The sequence below is a fragment of the Leptonychotes weddellii genome, chromosome 10, assembly GCF_054177405.1.
Source record: "Leptonychotes weddellii isolate Sample4059 chromosome 10, ASM5417740v2, whole genome shotgun sequence".
Lineage (NCBI taxonomy): Eukaryota > Metazoa > Chordata > Mammalia > Carnivora > Phocidae > Leptonychotes > Leptonychotes weddellii.
In genome coordinates, this window is record NC_138378.1 from 22271736 (window position 1) to 22290004 (window position 18269).

The 18269-nt window shown below is 47.8% G+C and overlaps 1 protein-coding gene across 7 annotated transcripts in view; it reads right to left on the reverse strand.

The window, feature by feature from the left end:
• ZNF341 (zinc finger protein 341) overlaps positions 1-18269 on the reverse strand; it is a 56514-nt gene that overhangs the window by 5534 nt on the left and 32711 nt on the right. For 5 of the 7 annotated variants that reach the window (XM_081832975.1, XM_081832977.1, XM_081832976.1 and 2 more), the window contains 5 exons: positions 15428-15524; positions 13712-13844; positions 12111-12222; positions 11783-11853; positions 7429-9974 (listed from right to left, as the gene is read on the reverse strand). In XM_081832975.1, the coding sequence (XP_081689101.1) occupies positions 9445-9974; positions 11783-11853; positions 12111-12222; positions 13712-13844; positions 15428-15524 (943 nt within the window). In that variant the 3' untranslated portion in view covers positions 7429-9444. Of the gene's footprint in view, positions 1-7428; positions 9975-11782; positions 11854-12110; positions 12223-13711; positions 13845-15427; positions 15525-18269 lie in introns of those variants that run through there. The other 2 variants (XM_081832978.1, XM_081832979.1) reach the window with 2 other exon arrangements.

Genomic DNA, 18269 nt, shown 5'->3' on the forward strand with positions numbered 1-18269 from the left:
CGCGTCGGGCTCCCTGCTCGGCAGGAAGCCTGCTTCTCCCTCTCCCACTCCCCCTGCTTGTGTTCCCTCTCTCGCTGTGTCTCTCTCTGTCAAATAAATAAATAAAAATCTTTAAAAAATAAAATAAAAAAAAACATTCCAGGGGCGCCTGGGTGGCTCAGTTGGTTAAGCGACTGCCTTCGGCTCAGATCATGATCCTGGAGTCCCGGGATCGAGTCCCACGTCGGGCTCCCTGCTTAGCAGGGAGTCTGCCTCTCTCTCTGACCCTCCCCGCTCTCATGCTCTCTATCTCATTCTCTCTCTCAAATAAATAAAATCTTTAAAAAAAAAAATAAAAAAAAAATAAAAAAATTCCATTTACAATAACATCAAGAAGAATAAAATACTTAGAAATAAATTTAACCAAGGAAATGCAAGTCTTGTACACCGAAAAGTACAATACTTTGTTGAAAGAAATGAAAGAAGACCTAAATAAATGGAAACACATCCCATGTTCATGGATTAGAAGACTTACTACTGTTAAGGTGGCAACACTCCAAATTTATCTAGATGCAATACAATCCCTATCAAAATCTGAACTGCTTTTTTTGCAGAAAATGGATGAGCTGATTCTAAAATTCACATGGAACTGCAAGGGGTCCTGCATAACCAAAACAAAGTTGGAGGACTCACACTTTCCAATTTCAAAACTTATTATAAAGCAACAGTAATCAAAATACTGTGGTACTGGCATAAGAACAGACATATAAATCAATGGAATAGAATTGAAAGTTCAGGAATAAGCCAATATATCTATGGTTAGTTGATTTTCAATGAGGATGCCAAGACCAGTCAATGGGGAAAGAATAGTCTTTTCAACAAATAGTGCTGGGATAACAAAAGAATGCAAAAATGCAAAAGAATGAATGTGTACCCCTACCTCACATCATATATATATAAAAAAATTGACTCAAAATGGATCAAAGATCTAAGTAAGAGTTAGGGGCGCCTGGGTGGCTCGGTCAGTTAAGCATCTGCCTCCAGCTTGGGTCATGGTCCCAGGGTCCTGGGATCGAGTCCCTCATCGGGCTCCCTGTTCAACAGGGAGTGTGCTTCTTTCCCTCCCTCTGCCGCTTCCCCTGCTTCTGCTCTCTCTCTCAAATAAATAAAATCTTAAAAAAAAGAAAAAATAAATTAAGAACTAAAACTATAAAACTCTTAGAAGGAGGGGCGCATGGGTGGCTCAGATGGTTAAGCGTCTGCCTTCGGCTCAGGTCATGATCCCAGGGTCCTGGGATCGAGTCCCGCATCGGGCTCCCTGCTCCTTGGGAGCCTGCTTCTCCCTCTGCCTCTCTCCATCTCTGTCTCTTACGAATAAATAAAATCTTTAAAAAAAAAAAACTCTTAGAAGGAGATGTAGGTATAAACCTTTATGACCTTTAATTAGGCAACAGTTCCCGTTTTTTTAAGATTTGATTTATTTATTTAAGAGAGAGAAAGAGAGAGAGTGAGCAAACAAGTAGGGGCAGGGGCAGAGGGAGAGGGAGAAGCAGACTCCCCACTGAGCAGGGAGTCCGATGTGGGACTCGATCCCAGAACCCTGGGAACACAACCCGAGCCAAAGGCAGCCGCTTAACCGACTGAGCCACCCGGGCACTCCTCTTATTTATTTATTTATTTATTTATTCATTCATTCATTCATTTATTTTAAGATTTATTTATTTATTTATTTATTTATTTATTTATTTGACAGAGAGAGAGACAGCGAGAGAAGGAACACAGGCAGGGGGAGTGGGAGAGGGAGAAACAGGCTTCCCACTGAGCAGGGAGCCCAACACGGGGCTCGATCCCAGGACCGTGGGATCATGATCTGAGCCGAAGGCAGGTGCTTAACGACTGAGCCACCCAGGCGCCCCCCTTTTTTTTTTTTTAAGATTTTATTTATTTGAGAGAGAGAGAGAGCACAGGCATGCATGAGTCAGACTCCCCATTAAGCAGGGAGCTGGATGCAGGGCTTGATCCCAGGACCCCAGGATCATGACCTGAGCCGAAGTCAGAAGCTTAACCAACTGGGCCATCCAAGGCGCCGCTAGGCAACAGTTTCTTAAATATGTCACCAAAAGCACAAGCAACAAAAGAAAAATATAGATACATTGAACTTCATCAAAATTAAAAACTTCTGTGCGTCAAAGTACACCATCAAGAAAGTGAAGACAACCCATGAAATGGGAGAAAATAATGACAAGTCCTATATCTGACAAAGGGTTAATATTCAGAATATATATATATGTATATATATATGTATATTTAAAACCCTCTTCCAACTCAAAAAACAAAAAGACAAACAACCCAATTAAAAAGCACTAAATTGTACACTTCAAAATAGTTAAAATGGTGAGTTTTATTATGTGAATTTTATTTCCCAACAAAAGTGTGTTGAAGTAACGAAAACATGTTTTGGTGCCCACCACACAAACCTAGATTAGAGCTGAGGCTCTGTCATTCAACCATGTGGCAAGGTGCTCCATCTGACTCAGTTTCCCCAACTGTGAGAGACACTATCCTCTTTACCAGGCCATTCTGAGGATTCAATAAGAATATAGGTAAAGGGCCTGGCACAGACTATGCATCCAATAAATATTTATAAAATAAATAAACAATAATAGTTACAAAAAGAACAATCACTGACATCTATGGGCCCTCACTCTGAGTCAGATGGCTTACAAAGACTATTTCATTAATTATCTGACTGTAGCCCAATGAGGTAGGTACAGATTACAGCTAAGCAAACAGAAGTTTAGAGAGGTTGAATGACTTGCCCAAAGTCATCCCATTATAAATGATGTGGCTGGCATTTGAACCCCCAGCAAATGATAGAAAATCTTTATTGAGTACTTTATGCTAAGCAAGACACTGAGCTGAGCATTTACATCTATCACCTCATTTAGCCCGCACAACTGCATGAGGTGGGCATTGTTATTGTCCCCATTTTATTTTTTATTTTTTTTAGAAGATTTTATTTATTTATTTGACAGAGAGAGAGAGAGAGAGAGCACAAGCAGGGGAAGCAGCAGCAGAGGGAGAAGCAAACTCCCAGCTGAGCAGGGAGCCCGACAGGGGGGTCAATCCCAGGACCCTGGGATCATGACCTGAGCCAAAGGCAGACTCTTAACTGACTGAGCCACTCAGGTGCCCCGTCCCCATTTTATGTATTAGGTACTGCAGAAACAGAGAAGTTGAACAGCTTGCCCAAGGTCGCACGCCTTGTAGGGGCAAAGTTGAGATTCTCACTGTAGGACAACCTTCTTAACCTCTATGCTACACTGCCTTTATCCAAATGAATGAATGGATAGAGAGATATGCACAAATAAACACAAATAAATGAAGTGTGATGAGCCTGGGAGCAGGTATGACCTCCCTGGGGAATAGGGCAAAGTTAGCAGTAGGGGTAGAAGAGTGGCAAGAGGGGAAATGGAGGGGACTGTGTGTTGGAGGGGCCCCTGAACTTGAGCCAATGGTGGGTTACAGCACCTGCCTATTCCATACCTATTCATCTGAGCACATGTAGGCTATGACCCTCTGTGCCCTAGAGGGTCAAATGTTTCCTTCTTAGTAAGGCTTTTTGGGCCACCCCATATCATGCTGCAACCTGCACCCCCCCCCCACACTACTCTCCTCTATTTTTTTCTTTCTTTTTTTTTTTACAGTACTCATCACCTTCTAACATATTATACTTGCTTATTTGTTGTTTATCTTCTGCTTCTTCCACAGAGGATCTCCACAGATCATTATTTTTCTGGTTCACAATGTATCATCAATGCCCAGCATATAGTAGGCACTTAATAAATATTTGTCAAATGGATAAATGAATGGGCTGAGGTAGCAGTGACTTGGGGGGCAGGAAAACTGGGTTTGGATTTAGCCTTGTTATGTTGGACCTTGGACAAGACCCTTTCCCTCTCTGGGCCTCATTCTCTGTTCTTCTACAAAGGGCCCAAGGCCCTGAAGTTGGGCCTTAGCCCCTGGCCTCAGGATTCTGTGCCTGACCTTACACAAGCCACCCTTGGTGAGCAGGGGTTCACCCCCAACCCGGAGGTGGAATCTGCTCTCTCTACCAACCTACAGGACCTGAGAACCCATGGATCTCATTTGCTGGCTGCCTTGGGGGTTGGGAGCACCTGCAGCTGCCACCTCCACTCTAGCCTCCCCAAGGGAGACAAAACTGGTCCAACTGGTTCTCCTGTGCCACACCAATACCTGCTGCGTCAGCTGCAAGTTCCAAGCCATTGCCTCTGTCATTTGTCCCAGATATTCTCAGCTTCTTAAGACAAGGAAAATGGAGCTTTACAGGGCTTTAGGTTAGCCATTTCTCAGCCTACATGACAGATTCTTCTTGAGGGAAACTTACCCTTGGCCTCCATGGATAGGGAAAAGGGGATGGGTAGAGTGGGTCTTCTTCTCTCAAAGTGCTGTTGTTGGTTCATTCAACAAATATTGAACAAAACAGAGAAAAGTCTTTGTCCTTGTGGACCTTTTGTTTTTAATAAGGGGAATGGACAATAAAGAAATGTCTAATATAATGTCAAGGGTGATGAATAAAAATGAAGAGTAAGGGACTAGATTGTGATGAGGTTGGGGTGGGGCTATTTTAGACAAATTGGCCAGGGGAGTCCTAAGGAAATAACTATTGGACAAAGGTAAATAGAGGGAGGGGGCCAGACATATGAAAATCTGGGAGAAGAACATTTTAGACAGAGGGAACAGCAAATGCAAAGGCCCTGAGGCAGGAACTAACTAACATGATGGAGGAACAGCAAGAGGACAGGTATGGCTAGAGTAGAATGAGAGAAGAAAAGATGAGGGCCATGTCATGCAGAACCTTGAAATCTACCAGGAAAACTTTAGATTTCATTCTGGGAGAGATTGGAAGCCACTAGAGGGTTTTAAACAGGAAAGTGGCATAATCTAGAAAGATCCCTTGGGATGCTGTCAAGAGAATGGATCATGGTGGAGTGAGAGAGAAATCACAGAAACCAAAGAGAAGACTCATGCAATCATCCATGCAAGAGAGGCTAGCAGTCTGGACAGGGCAGTGATGGCTGAGGAGATGAAAAGTGCTTGGAGCCTTGGAGAAGTGATTAAAACAACAACAACAACAACAAAACCAAAACCTTGGCCTATCAGAGCTGATGAGAGCTTTAGTGATCCTAAGACAAGGCAGGAACTTTGGAGTCTGTCAGTCCTTGGTTTGAAGCCCAGCTCCACACATTCTGGCTGAGAATCTTTGGGCAGGTTGCTACACCTCGCTGAGCCTTGGTTTCCCCATTTATAAACTGGGCGTGATAAGAGAGCTTGCTTCCAAGGGTGTTTTGAGGAGTCAGTGACATGTAAATAAGACGCAGAACACAAGGTCTGGCACTTAATAGAAAGTAAAGTTAGCTATGACTCAATTCCCCGCATTTATTGATAGAGAAACTGAGGCCAGATAGCTCAGAGGCAAACAGAGGACTGGCAGTGGGAGGGAGAAAAGAAAGCACTATTACAGGGTTCCTCAGGTCATATACCTCAGGTCCAGACAGAAAGATGGTTGAGTAGGCAAGGAACATAAAAATTCATGTGACCCTCTCTGGCCATCTTGTTTTTCTACTCTCAAAAGACAAGTGAAATTAGAAATATTTCTCTAAGATAAATCAACACAAGTATAGTAAGTAGCAACTGACATTCAGCTGCAATGTCAGGGAGACCTTACAGAAAAACAGGGACCATGGCACCTGGAACGCCATGTGCCCATTGAAAGGGGCTGGCTAACTCACCTCCACCTGCCTGCTGTCTCCCTATGCCAGACATCCTTATATGCAACAGAAGTCAGAATCCAGATTTTTATATGAATCTCCCATTTTTTAAAAGATTCTATTTTTGGGGCACCTAGGTGGCTCAGTCGTTAAGTGTCTGCCTTCGGCTCAGGTCATGATCCCAGGCCCTGGGATCGAGCCCCGCATTGGGCTCCCTGTTCCACGGGAACCCTGCTTCTCCCTCTCCCACTCCCCCTGCTTGTGTTCCCTCTCTCACTGTGTCTCTCTCTGTCAAATAAATAAATAAAATCTTTAAAAAATAAATAAATAAATAAAATAAAAGATTCTATTTTTAAGTTATCTCTACACCCAATGTGGGGCTCAAACTTAACAACACCAAGATCAAGACTTGCACGTTCCACCAACTGAGCCAGCCAGGCATCCCAAAATCTACCAATTTTTTTTTTAACTTGCTTTTTTTTTTCTTAAGTAGGCTCCACGCCCAGCATGGAGCCCACCGTAGGACTTGAACTCACGACCCTGAGATCAAGACCTGAGCTGAAATCAAGAGTTGGAAGCTTAACTGACTGAGCCACCCAGGTGCCCCCCAAATCTCCCAATTTTTACTTACATTTTCTTATTGCTTCTGGAGTATAGGAACAGCATTTTTTTAATTCATAGAACCTAGTAAATTTTTATATATTGATCTTGCTATTTCAGCATTCTTGCCATTATTTTACCCTTTCTGATCCTTACACTGTTTCTTTTTCTCGCCTTATTGCTTTGGCTAGGCCTCCAACATAATATGGGAATCATGATAGCAGGCATCCTTTTTTTGTTCCTGACAAAGAGGGAATATATCTCACTTTTCACCATTGCAGTAGGTTTTTAATTTTATTATTTTTAAATGTTGGCTTTTCCTTTTTTTTTCATTGTGAAAGCTAAACGAAGTTTGTCTATAGGCTGCATGCAACCCATGGGCTGCCAATTTGTGATCTCTGCTTTACCTGAATTCTCTGAATTGTGATAACCTTATTGGATAGGTACTATTATTCCCCCTAATTCGACATATGAAGACACTGAAGTTCAGAGAGGTGAAGTGACTTGCCATAGCCACATACCTGGGAAGGGACAGAGCCAGGATTCAAAACTAGCTCTCCTCGATGCCAAAATCTGTGGGACCCTGGAGGCTCAGGACAGCCCCTCTTTACACTTCATCATCTCCAGCATCTTGCGGAGGGGGGCCTATAGGGGACTCTGGGTTCCTGGAGCAGCTCTGTCAACAACTTTGAGTGACCCTTGACCAAGGGCCTTCCCCTTTCTGAGCCTGTCTTCCCATCTGTCAACCTAGGAGGGATGTAGTTATGGGAACCCCAATATGGTCCCAGCTTCCTTCCCTGCAGTCCAACTATGTATCTATCAAATTTAGGCCTTGACGTGTCCATTGTTTTGTGGCCTGGCTCCACCACTTACTGTTGTGTGATTTGGGGCCGCTTAACCTCGCTGTGCCTTTTGCCTCATCTCAGCTGTAAGATGGAATTAAAAGTAGCACCTACCTCAAAGTGCTTAGGACATGCACTTACGCCTAGTAAACATGAGTCCTCATGATTATTGATAAATGTACACGCATGTGTACACAGGCAGGAAGAGACAGAAATATAACTTAAGTAGTTTTATTAGGATGGAGACGTTTTTAACATTTTCTTTAATGTCACAATTTTTAAAAATGTTTAATGACTCCTCCATTTTGTAGAGAATAAAGTCCAAATTCCTTAACCCAACATCCAAGGATATCTCTGATTCAACATCAACTTATATTTCAATACAGCAAAGTGGCTAACAGCACACAGACGCAGGCCACCCCAGCCTGAATCCCAGCTCTGTGACTTACTAGCTGTGTGAGCTTTGGGCAAGGAGCTCTGCCTCTCTGCGCCTCTGTTTCCTCATCTGTAAAATAAGGAAATTAACAATTCTCACCTGATGGGGCTGAGGCGCTATGTGCAGTGTCCATCATGTGGAAGCTTGAAACATATTAGCGATTATTATGATCTAACCACTACCCCCAGATCTCTGGTCATCCTGGATCATTCACCAGCCCCAGAACTGTCGTAACTTGAAGGCTTTGCTCATGTTTTGCTCTCCCTGACATGCCTTTCCCTATTTATCCACCCATCAAAACATTCTGTGTCAAGGACCAGCTCAAATGTGACCTCCCGTGAAGAGACTTTCTGTCCTCACCACTCCCTCCTCTGGCCTTGAAGGCTAGGTGCACTTAACAGCTCTCACCGCCTCAGCTGTGTACCACTTTCTCATTGGTCCTTCCTCCTGCATCATACCCTTCCTGAGGGGAAGTTGGGCTTGCTTTGAGCTCCAGCCCAGAGCCCCAGCACAGATATCTGAGGGACGTGCCAGCCTTCAAGGGAACATATCAAACTGAGTCCAACAGATCTGCTGCATCCTGCCCTGTCCCTTCTCGAGCCTCAGTTTCGTCTCCTATCACTGAGACAGTGTGGCTGTGAATAGAAATGAGGAAACACTGGCCAAGGCCCCTTTTCTCTTCCCTGCCTCCTAATAAGCCTGGTTTGCTTCTCCTCTGGACTAGCTGGGGAGTGGGGACAGAGTGCTGGCGGTGGGGGCAACTACGGATTCTAGAGACCTGCTTGAGATGGACCTCTGGCTCTGATCAGAGTTTCTGATGCCAAAGGGTTTGGGGCAAGGCCCGGGATCCTGCATTTTCAAAAGTGAGTATAAACCCTTTCCATGGCCATGTTCTGAAATATGGGAGCACCAAACCTCTCATGGCTAATGGAGCAGCACAGCTGTGTGCAAGGGGCCATGGGACCTCTCAGTCCCCCAACACTTTGGAGGGAGTGCTGCCACCTACGGGCAAAGAAGGAAACTGCCAAGGCTCCGGCCTGAGCCACTGGACACACATTTCCATAAAAACATTTATTCAGTACTTTCCAAGTGCCAAGCACTATGCCAAGTCCTTTGCACATTTCGCCATACTGGATCCCCATGACAGCCCTATGAGGTCGAAATGTCATATGTCCCATTGTACAGATGAGAAACGTACAGATGAGGGCTCAGAGAAGTAAAGTGACATACCCAAGGTCACACAGCAAGTGAGTAGCAGTGCTTAGATTTGAAGCCAAATCTGACTGACAGCTGCACTCTAGCCGTGACACTTGAGTGCCGCCTAAATGCCTACATCACAGAGTCATCTGTGGAAACCACGGGGAACTGTATAGGAAAAGGTCCAGCAGATAAGGGCTCTACCCATTTCAGGCCTCCAGAAAAGCAGCTTGACCAGAGGTCACACCAAGACAGCCCGGAGGAGGGGTGGGCAGGACCACCCTGTCTTCTCTCTTAGGTGGGCTGACACCAGCCTGGACCAGCCAGACCCTGGGCTGCTGGCCTGGCCAGCTCTCTTCTCTCCAGTGCCCCTACCTGGAAGCTGTAGGCAGCCCTGCCTCACATTCCAGAATGCGGCAGGGCTAGCCAGCAGAATAGGAGCCACAGCAGGCTGGCCACAGCCAGGGTTCATAGGACACTCCAGAAGGATTTTGGCCAATGGCTCACTTCCATTGGGAAGGACCTCTCGTCGGCCCCTGAGGCCTGGACCCACAGGTGAGCATCAGGCCAGGCTCTGGGAGCAAACACCGCGGGTCCATCACTCTGAGGCCTGGATGTAGACGGGCACAGCGAGCATGGCACATGGGCCCTCGGCCCCTGCCTGCAGTTCTGCCAGTGCAAGGTTGGAGCCCAGGCTCTCCGCATGCCCGGGCACTACCAGCTCCGGTTCGCCCCCCACCGTGCCCCCCACCACGATGGACAGCACTGCATCTGGCTCCGAGAAGGGCGGCTTGCCTGGGGCAGCCTCGGGCACCGGCCCAGCCCCGGTGTCCTTCAGCTCCTCCAGCCCCAGCGGGTCGGGCAGGGGGGTCACCACCTTGCGCCCGCCACCACTGCCACTGCGGGGTGCTGCCCTCCTCCGGGAGGGCCGCCGGGCTTGCAGGTCCTTATCCTTTTGGGGGCCAAGGCGGCAGCGGTGATCCTTGAGGTATTTGTGTCGGGAAAAGCCCTTGGCACAGCCGGCACAGCGGAACTTGTAGTTACCTGTGTGGGCACGCTGGTGCTCCGCGAGGTGGGCACGGCGGCTGAAGGACTTGCTGCACAGCGCGCACTTGTGGAGCTTCATGCCTGGAGCGAGGGGAAGTCCGTGAGAGGCACCCCGACCCCTTATTCTGCAACCGTGCCTCTGCGCTCAGGATCAAACCCAGTCTCTCGGCTTGGCCTCTGACCATGTGTGCAATCTGGGCTCTGCTCCTGCCAGTCTCATCTCCCACCTTTGCCCAGCCACTCACACCCAGCCAGCCACACCTGCTCCCCTCAGGCCACCGAGCTGGCTCCTGCCCCTGGGCCTTTGCACTTGCTGTTTCCCCTCTGCCTAGACTAGCATGCTCAGCCCCGAAACCTTGGCTAACTTAGCCAGGTCACCATCATCTCTCTCCTCTCTGGTCTGTCTGCCTCACCCTTGCCCCCTCAGACCATCCCTAAAGGGCAGCCAGAGATGGCTTCATGAAATACACAGGAGGATCCTGACATTCTCTGCTCTGAACCCTCCAGCGATTCCCCAAGTTTCCTGCAAAGCCCTGTGCAGTCTGACCACCCCCTTCACTTCTCAGCCCCATTCCCTCCTTCCCCTCACTTGCTCTATGAGCTCCAGCCTCCCACTCACCTTTGTCTTAAACACACCCCAGTCTCTTCCCTGCCTCAAGGCTTTGCACTTGCTCCCTCCTTCTGGAAGCTATTTCCTGGCTCTTCTTATCCCTCAGGACAGGTCTCATGTTACCTCCTCTAGGAGGCCCCCCTTGATACCTGCCTCATATTTTTCTCTGTCCCATCACTCTGTTTATTCCTGTCTTTGTACTCTGCATACCTCGCAGTAATATACTTACTTGTTTGCTGTTCATTTTCAGTCTCTGCCACTAAATGCTAAGCTTCCCCAGGAAGGCAGGATGGGCTCTGCCCATCTGATTCCCCCATGTCACCCCCAGAGTCTGACATGTGATAGGTTCTCAATAGTCACTCACTGGTGCCTCCGTGTCTACCATGAAGTCAACTCCAGCCCATACTCAGCCTGAGCCATGCTCCCCTCACCCTCCCTGGGATGAAGGCTCAGAGAGGGGCAGTGACTTGCACGAGGCAACGCAGCAGGACAGTGGTAGTGCTAAGAATCAAACTCAGGCCCTCTGTCTTCAAGTCCTCAACTCTCTACTCTCCCAGTTTTCAAACTTCCTTTAGCCACTGAATCCTTTCTGTAAACCCGTGGTTTTTAACCAGGGGCAATTTCACCCTCCAGGAGACTTTTGGCTTGTCCTCTGGAGACATCGGTGGTTGTGTCCTAACTGTGGGGAAGATGCCACTGACATCTAGAGGGTAGAGGCCAGAGATATTGTAAAACATCCTACAATGCACAGGGCGGCCCCCATGACAAAGCATCAGCTACTGCAAAATATCAAGAGTTCCAAGAAACTGGGTTCTAGACCAAATGGTATGTGGAAAGCCAGCCAAGCTGCTCTGGGGACAGAGAAGCGCCATAGAGCCCCTGGGAAACTGAGGAGTGGAGTGGAGACCCTTGCTCCATGCACCAGCTGCCCTGCTCTGCTGAGGGTACCAAGGGACCTTCCTGGCCGTGTCCTGGACCCAGCTGGAATCTGATTTCCCTCCATGCCTGATCCACATCTTTATCACACTGGGCACCTCTCTGATTTACAGCTATCTCCTCTCAGGTCGGCTTCCCCCTCAGCCTGAGGGACTGTATCTGACTCACCTCTGTAGGACCGTGAGGACCCTAATGCAGACCTGGCTCATGGCTCACATGAGCAAAAGTCTGTTGGCTGGAATATACCAGGCAGTGATAACAAGCCTCATGGGATGTGTCTGCTCTTTCTAGGCGGCCTGGCCCAGGGATTCAGACCCTCCTGGTAGGTCCAGCAGTCACTTACCAGAGTGGGAGAGGATATGAGCCTTCAGCTTGTCTGGCCGGTTGAATTCTTTACTGCAGCCCGTGTGTGTCCTAGAACCCAAAACCACTGGTAAGGGGGAGCTCACCAGACTTGGACTCTCTTGCTGGTCTCTGTGTTAGTCCTGGGCATGAGGGACTCCCTGTCTATCCCAAAGGCCAGGCAAGGAAGCAGGGTGGGGAGTGAGGCAGGCAGGCAAGGCCCACAACAGGATAAAAGGAGAGAGGGCCTTCAGAACCTCAGCCCGGACAATTTTCTGTCCCACCGCTGGGTAAATCTGCCCCTCCCACTCATGCCAGTCTCTACTCACGAGAAGGGGCATTTATATTTCTTGAATGGCTCATGGATCAACATATGTCTCTTCAGTTTGTCTTTGCGGTTGAATGCAGACTCGCACACGGAGCATTTGTAGGGCTTCTCACCTGTAGGAGGAGACACAGATGGGGGGCAGGGACCGAGAGTCCCATGAGATGGAGTCTGAATATGGGGTACACTAGAGGATAGCAGCCCCTCTAGGGAAGTGGCCTGGGAGAAAACAGCCTCTCCCATTCCTCAATTTATTTTTCCAAGAAGAGGGGGCTATTTCAGATAGGACAGTCAGGAAAGGCCTTTCTGATGAGGCAAGAGGGGAGACCTGAGGTGGTTGGGGAAAGAGCCATGATGGAAAGTGGAGTGAGGTACCAGGAAAAAGGAAAAGTGGGGAGTGTGTGGTATGTCTGAAGAGCAGTGGGGAGGCCAGTGTGGCTGGAACAGAGTGGGGACGGGAGAATGAGGCAGAAGGGGAGGTCAGCGAGACAGCCGGGCCCAACAGGAAGGGCCTGGAAGGCCTAGGTTTTTACTCGGAGCAAGATGAGAAGCCACCAGAGGTGCTGAGTGGAGCAGGGAGAGATCTGACTTAAGAGTTTCACGGGCGCCTGGGTGGCTCAGTCCTTAAGTGTCTGCCTTCAGCTTGGGTCGTGATCCCAGGGTCCTGGGATCGAGCCCCGCATTCGGCTCCCTGCTCCGCGGGAAGCCTGCTTCTCCCTCTCCCACTCCCCTGCTTGTGTTCCCTCTCTCACTGGGTCTCTCTCTGTCAAATAAATAAATAAAATCTTAAAAAAAAAAAAAAGTGTCATGGGCTCCCTCTAGCTGCATGCAGAGAACAGACCGAAGGGGTGGGGGCGGGGGTGGAGGCGCAGGAAGTGGCCAAGTACAGATCATGTTAGGAAAGCGGAATCAGCAGCCTTTGCCAGTGGATTGACTGTGAGGTGTGAGGGGAAGGGAGTCAAGGACGAATCTAAGGCAGGGCTGAGTGACAGGTGAATGGTTGTGGCATTTACTGAAATGGGGTCCACCACAGGGGAGAGGGGAATTACACCTCATCTAATGGAATTGTTACCACAAACTACGAGGTAAGTACTAGATGAGAAAACTGAAGGTCATGGTCTGCACCTAGTGAGCTAAGATGCCAGCCCAGCAGTGTGACACAGAGTCCACCTGAGTCGCCCCACATCGACTGCAGCAGAGCCTGGTGGGGACCAGGAGCCGGAGAAGAGCAGCTCCCACCTGACAGGGGCCAGGGGTCAGGGGTCACAACCTGCCCTGTGAAAAAGGGCTGTTATTGGGCTGTTTTTTATTTCCTGCCATTATTTCCTCCCTGTTCTCCCTCTGGAATGAATAAAGTACTTTTGAAAAATGCCAACCCAGTGATTAAGGAAATTCTGGTCCTTACAATGGAATGCTCTGCAGTCATTAAAAAGATTAGGGTCCATCTGTGTTTCTTGATCTGGAAAGACGCTCCTGGTCATACTGCTCGTGGGGAAAGAAAACTGCAGAACGGCTTAAGACAGTCCCCCTTTTGTTAGAAAAAACACAACCCTCATATTCCAAAACAGCCCTAGCCATAGGTAGTTGTATACCTTGTATACTCACCCGAGTGGATGTGAGCATGCAGTTTGAGGTAGTGCTCCCGCCGGAAGAACTTCTTGCACACCTGGCACTTGAACCTGCTACCACTGCCGTGCGTGGGCAGATGACGCCGCAGGTAGCGCTCGCAAGGAAACACCTGGCAGAAGAGAGGAGCTGGCTTAGGCCTGACTCACTAGCCCTCACCACCCCCTGAGCTTAAGGGGCCCCTCATTTCCCACACTTGCAGAAACAATTTCCTTTCTGCCCACCAGGGATCAGAACCTCACAGCTCCCACGACTCACCCATAACGCATGCTCCGAGCTCCTGCCAGGCTGCTTTTTCTACCCAGAAGGCCTTTCTCTCTTAGCCTGACAAATTCCCACTTGGCTGTCAAGACCCAGCTCAGGTGTCCCTGCTTCTGTGAGGCCCTCTCTGACTCTCTAATGCCAAACAAGGCAACACAAACTCTGCCCTTGAATGTTCATATACGTTTTGTTTGTTTATTTATTATTTTTTTAAGTAAACTCTACCCCCAACGTGGGGTTCGAACTCACGACGTCGAGATCAAGAGTCGCATGCTCTACCACCTGAGCCGGCCAGGTGCCCCTATTCATCTACGTTTTTAAAGTCACCATCTAACCCACTGAATTATATAACCTGTTGCTTATATGAGATCTCTACAAGGGCAGAGGAGCTTTCATTCACCAGCACAGGGCCTGGGTCCAAGGACTTACATGCAAAAGAATGAATGACAAAATGAATACAGAACTGAAGAACTGAATGAAAAGATAACAAAGAGCCAGGAAACATGGAAGCCGAAATCTCCTTCCTCTCTGGCCTTAAGAAAAGCATTCATTCATTTTTTCATTCATTTGTTACAGAGAAGTAGTTAGGGTTACAGACCCAACTACTTAGTAGCCCCACCATGTCCTAGCTGGGTGACCTTGCTGCACCTCAGTTTCCCCATCTGTAAAATGGGAACAGTAAAGGTATGCTTCCTAGAATTAAATGACTCAATTCAGATAAAATGCTGCGAACAGCATCTGGCATGTGGTTCTTGTTCAATTCATGATACCTTTTATCTGGAACACAAATTCCAAAGCCCCGAATTAGGCTATCTACATAATTAGAAACATCTACCATGAGGCTGAAGTGAAACCAGGGCTGTCCTGGAAAATCTGCCATGTAAGGCTGTGAGAAAATGAGTAGAATAAAGAAACCAGTTAATCACACCAAGGGGATGCAATCAGCAAAATCCAGAATTCAGGAAACTCCACCGGACCAATGGCCCAGTTTCTTCAACAAATAAATTAAAAGGGAAAGAAAGAAAAAGGAGCACTGGTGGGAACCTGTTGATGAACAGAAACTTTGGTTGTATAAACCAACTGGAGTGTGTGGACCTGATTCAAACAAATAGCGATGGCTTTCAGATTCATTGAAAAGAAGAATCCATAACAAGAAGGATAATAGCAGGTCAGGAAGCTGGAGGCCACTGTTCAGATGCTGGGCCTGGGCCCAGGAGAGGCCTCACCCCATATCGGCGCAGCCTGGCCTGGCTTGGCCCAGCAGCAGCCGCAGGATGGACACGTGTGCTACCTAGTGGCTCAGATGGCAGGGCTCTTACTCTTCAAAGGTGAAGTGTCGTCTATGGAGACAAGCCCAGGAGAGTGTGAGGTGTTTGCTCTACCATCTCTCACCCCCTATGGTTGCCCCAGCCGGGAAAGGGCAGAGGTACCCACCTTCTGGCAGTGAGGGCAGGGGAAGTTGTGAGTGGCGGTCTGCAGGTGGTGCTCCAGGGCCTCGGGGGTAGAGTATTTGTTGACACATTTGACACACCTATATGGGAAGGAGCAGGAGAGGTGACTGAGCAGTGTGAGGAGGCTGGACTGGCCCAGCCATTCTCCTCCCCCAGGGCCAACACTGCGAGGCAAAATTCTATGTTTAATTCATTCTTTTCCTTTAAAAAAAAATTTTTTTTTTTAAAGTAGGCTCCACACCCAATGTGGAGATTGAACTCATGACCCTGAGATCAAAAGTCACATGCTCTACTGACTGAGCCAGCCCGGTGCCCCAGAGGGAGTCTTTGATGAAAAAAAAAAAAAAAAGAAAGAAAAGAAAATCAGACCATGTCACATCCTTGCTTAAAAGCCCCCACCTTGGCCTACAAGGCTCTAGTGGCTTGACCACTCCTACCTCTCAGACTTCATCTTTCTCCACGGTCCACCCCGCTCTGCTCCAGCCACCTTGGCCTCCTTAATATACCTTGAACACACAAAACTCTCCTATCTCAGGGTCTTTGTACCTGCTGTTCCTGCTACCTGGAACACTCTTCCTCAAGTATTCCCTTGGGCAGCACCTTCTTATCCTTCAGGTCTCACCTCAAATGAGGTGAGATGTCTTCCTTGAACACCCTGTCTCAAGTTGTCCCCTATGGCCCACCCCTGGGCACTCCCTACCACATCACCCAGTTTTGTTTTCTTCTTAGCACTTACTATCTATAATTATTATTTATGTATTTGCTTACTTGATTTGATCTGTCTTTTTCACCAGCAATTGGACTCTGGAGGCAGGGACAATATCTGTCCTGTTCATAACCTGATTTGAGCACCAGTGACAATCTGTTATGTGAAAGAATCAGACAGGCAAGCATCCAGGCCTGGCACCTTCTTGTTTCTGACCCTCAGTTTCCTCATCCACAAAATGGGGTAGGAATCCCAAATGGACATGCCCCTTGTTCATTCTTAAGATTGTCACAAGAGTCAAAGGACACAAGTGTGCCAAACAGCTCATAAATCACAAAGCATTATAAACGGGGTCTCCACTCTTTTTTTTTTTTAAGATTTTATTTATTTATTTGAGAGAGAGAGAATGAGAGAGAGCGAGTACATGAGAAGGGGGAGGGTCAGAGGGAGAAGCAGACCCCCCGCCAAGCAGGGAGCCCGATATGGGACTCGATCCCGGGACTCCAGGATCATGACCTGAGCCGAAGGCAGTCGCTTAACCAACTGAGCCACCCAGGCGCCCCGGGGTCTCCACTCTTAACATCACTGGCTGACAAGCCTTCAAACAGTAGTTTCAGGTCACAAGCCACTCTGAAGAAAAGATCCCTCCAGTCTCCCGACCATAAAAACATTTGCTAGCAAATGGGCCCATTTATGATGAGGTTTCAGTGAGGAATGCCACAGGTAGGTGGGAATTCAAGCCAAAAATAGAAACATGGGCCCTGACATCTGTACACCACGGCCACCAGGGGAAACGCACAGGCAGCTTGCACCTGTGGTAGGCCCAGCAGAACCCCCTCAGACCACACTCTGAAAACCACAGGCTAAATGCCTCCAGATGACAAGAAAGAAAGAGCAGGTCAGGTGGGAGTGGAGCTAGCGGGGGGACAGAGACCTTGCAAGCTGGTGAGGTAGGAGAGGGCAAGGACTCCACAGGCTTCAGCAGTGAGGAGACACTGATTTCTGTGGGAGGTAGCTTAGCCAGAACCATTAAAATTAAAACTTCCTGCCAGAAATTTCACCCTGTCACCCAAGGTAACATCCTCAGCATGGCGGCAAACCAATGTCATGTGCCTGCCGATATGACGTGCTGAGGACAGAGCGTTACTTTGTGATATTTCCTGCCAAGCATGCCAATCCCGCATCTAACCTGAGGTCAAATCACACAAACCCAAATTGAGGACATTCTACAAAATAACCGGCCTATACTCTTCAAAAACACCATGGTCATGAAAGACAAAGACCGAATGAGCAGCTGTTCCAGCTTAAAGAGAATAAAGAGACACAATCTAAAGTAACCTGTGATCCTGGCTTGGATCCCAGACCAGAAAAAACATTTATTTTGTCTATAAAGGATGTTATTGAAACAACTGGAAATTTCTGATAAGGTCTGCAGATTAGGAAACAGAACTGTATTGATTTAACTTTCTGATTTTGATAACTACACAGTGCTTCTGTAAGAGGTTGTCCTTATTTCCAGAAACTATACACTAAAGACAAAGGGTGAAAGAGCATCACATCAGCAAATTATCCTCAAATAGCTCAGAATATAATAAAGCCAATGTGGTGAAAAGTTAACATTTGGAAAATCTAGGTGAAGGATCTATATGGGAATCCTTTGTACTACTCTTCTATTTTTTCTGGAAGTCTGAAATTACATCAAAATAAGTTCCTGAAAGTGACTGAGGTATGGGGAAGGGGCTCGGAGTAGGTGGGGAATTCCTTTTCACTCATGCCCTTTTTTAATAATTAAATATTGTACTATATACACATAACTATTTTTTTTTAAAGATTTTATTTATTTATTTGACAGAGAGAGAGACAGTGAGAGCAGGAACACAAGCAGGGGGAGTGGGAGAGGGAGAAGCAGGCTTCCCGCTGAGCAGGGAGCCCGATGTGGGACTCGATCCCAGGACCCTGGGATCATGACCTGAGCCGAAGGCAGACGCTTAACGACTGAGCCACCCAGGCGCCCCACATAATTATTTTTTGAAGTAGGTAATCAATCTTTTTAAAAGCCCTCTTGAGGGTGCCTGGGTGGCTCAGTTGGTTAAGCGACTGCCTTCGGCTCAGGTCATGA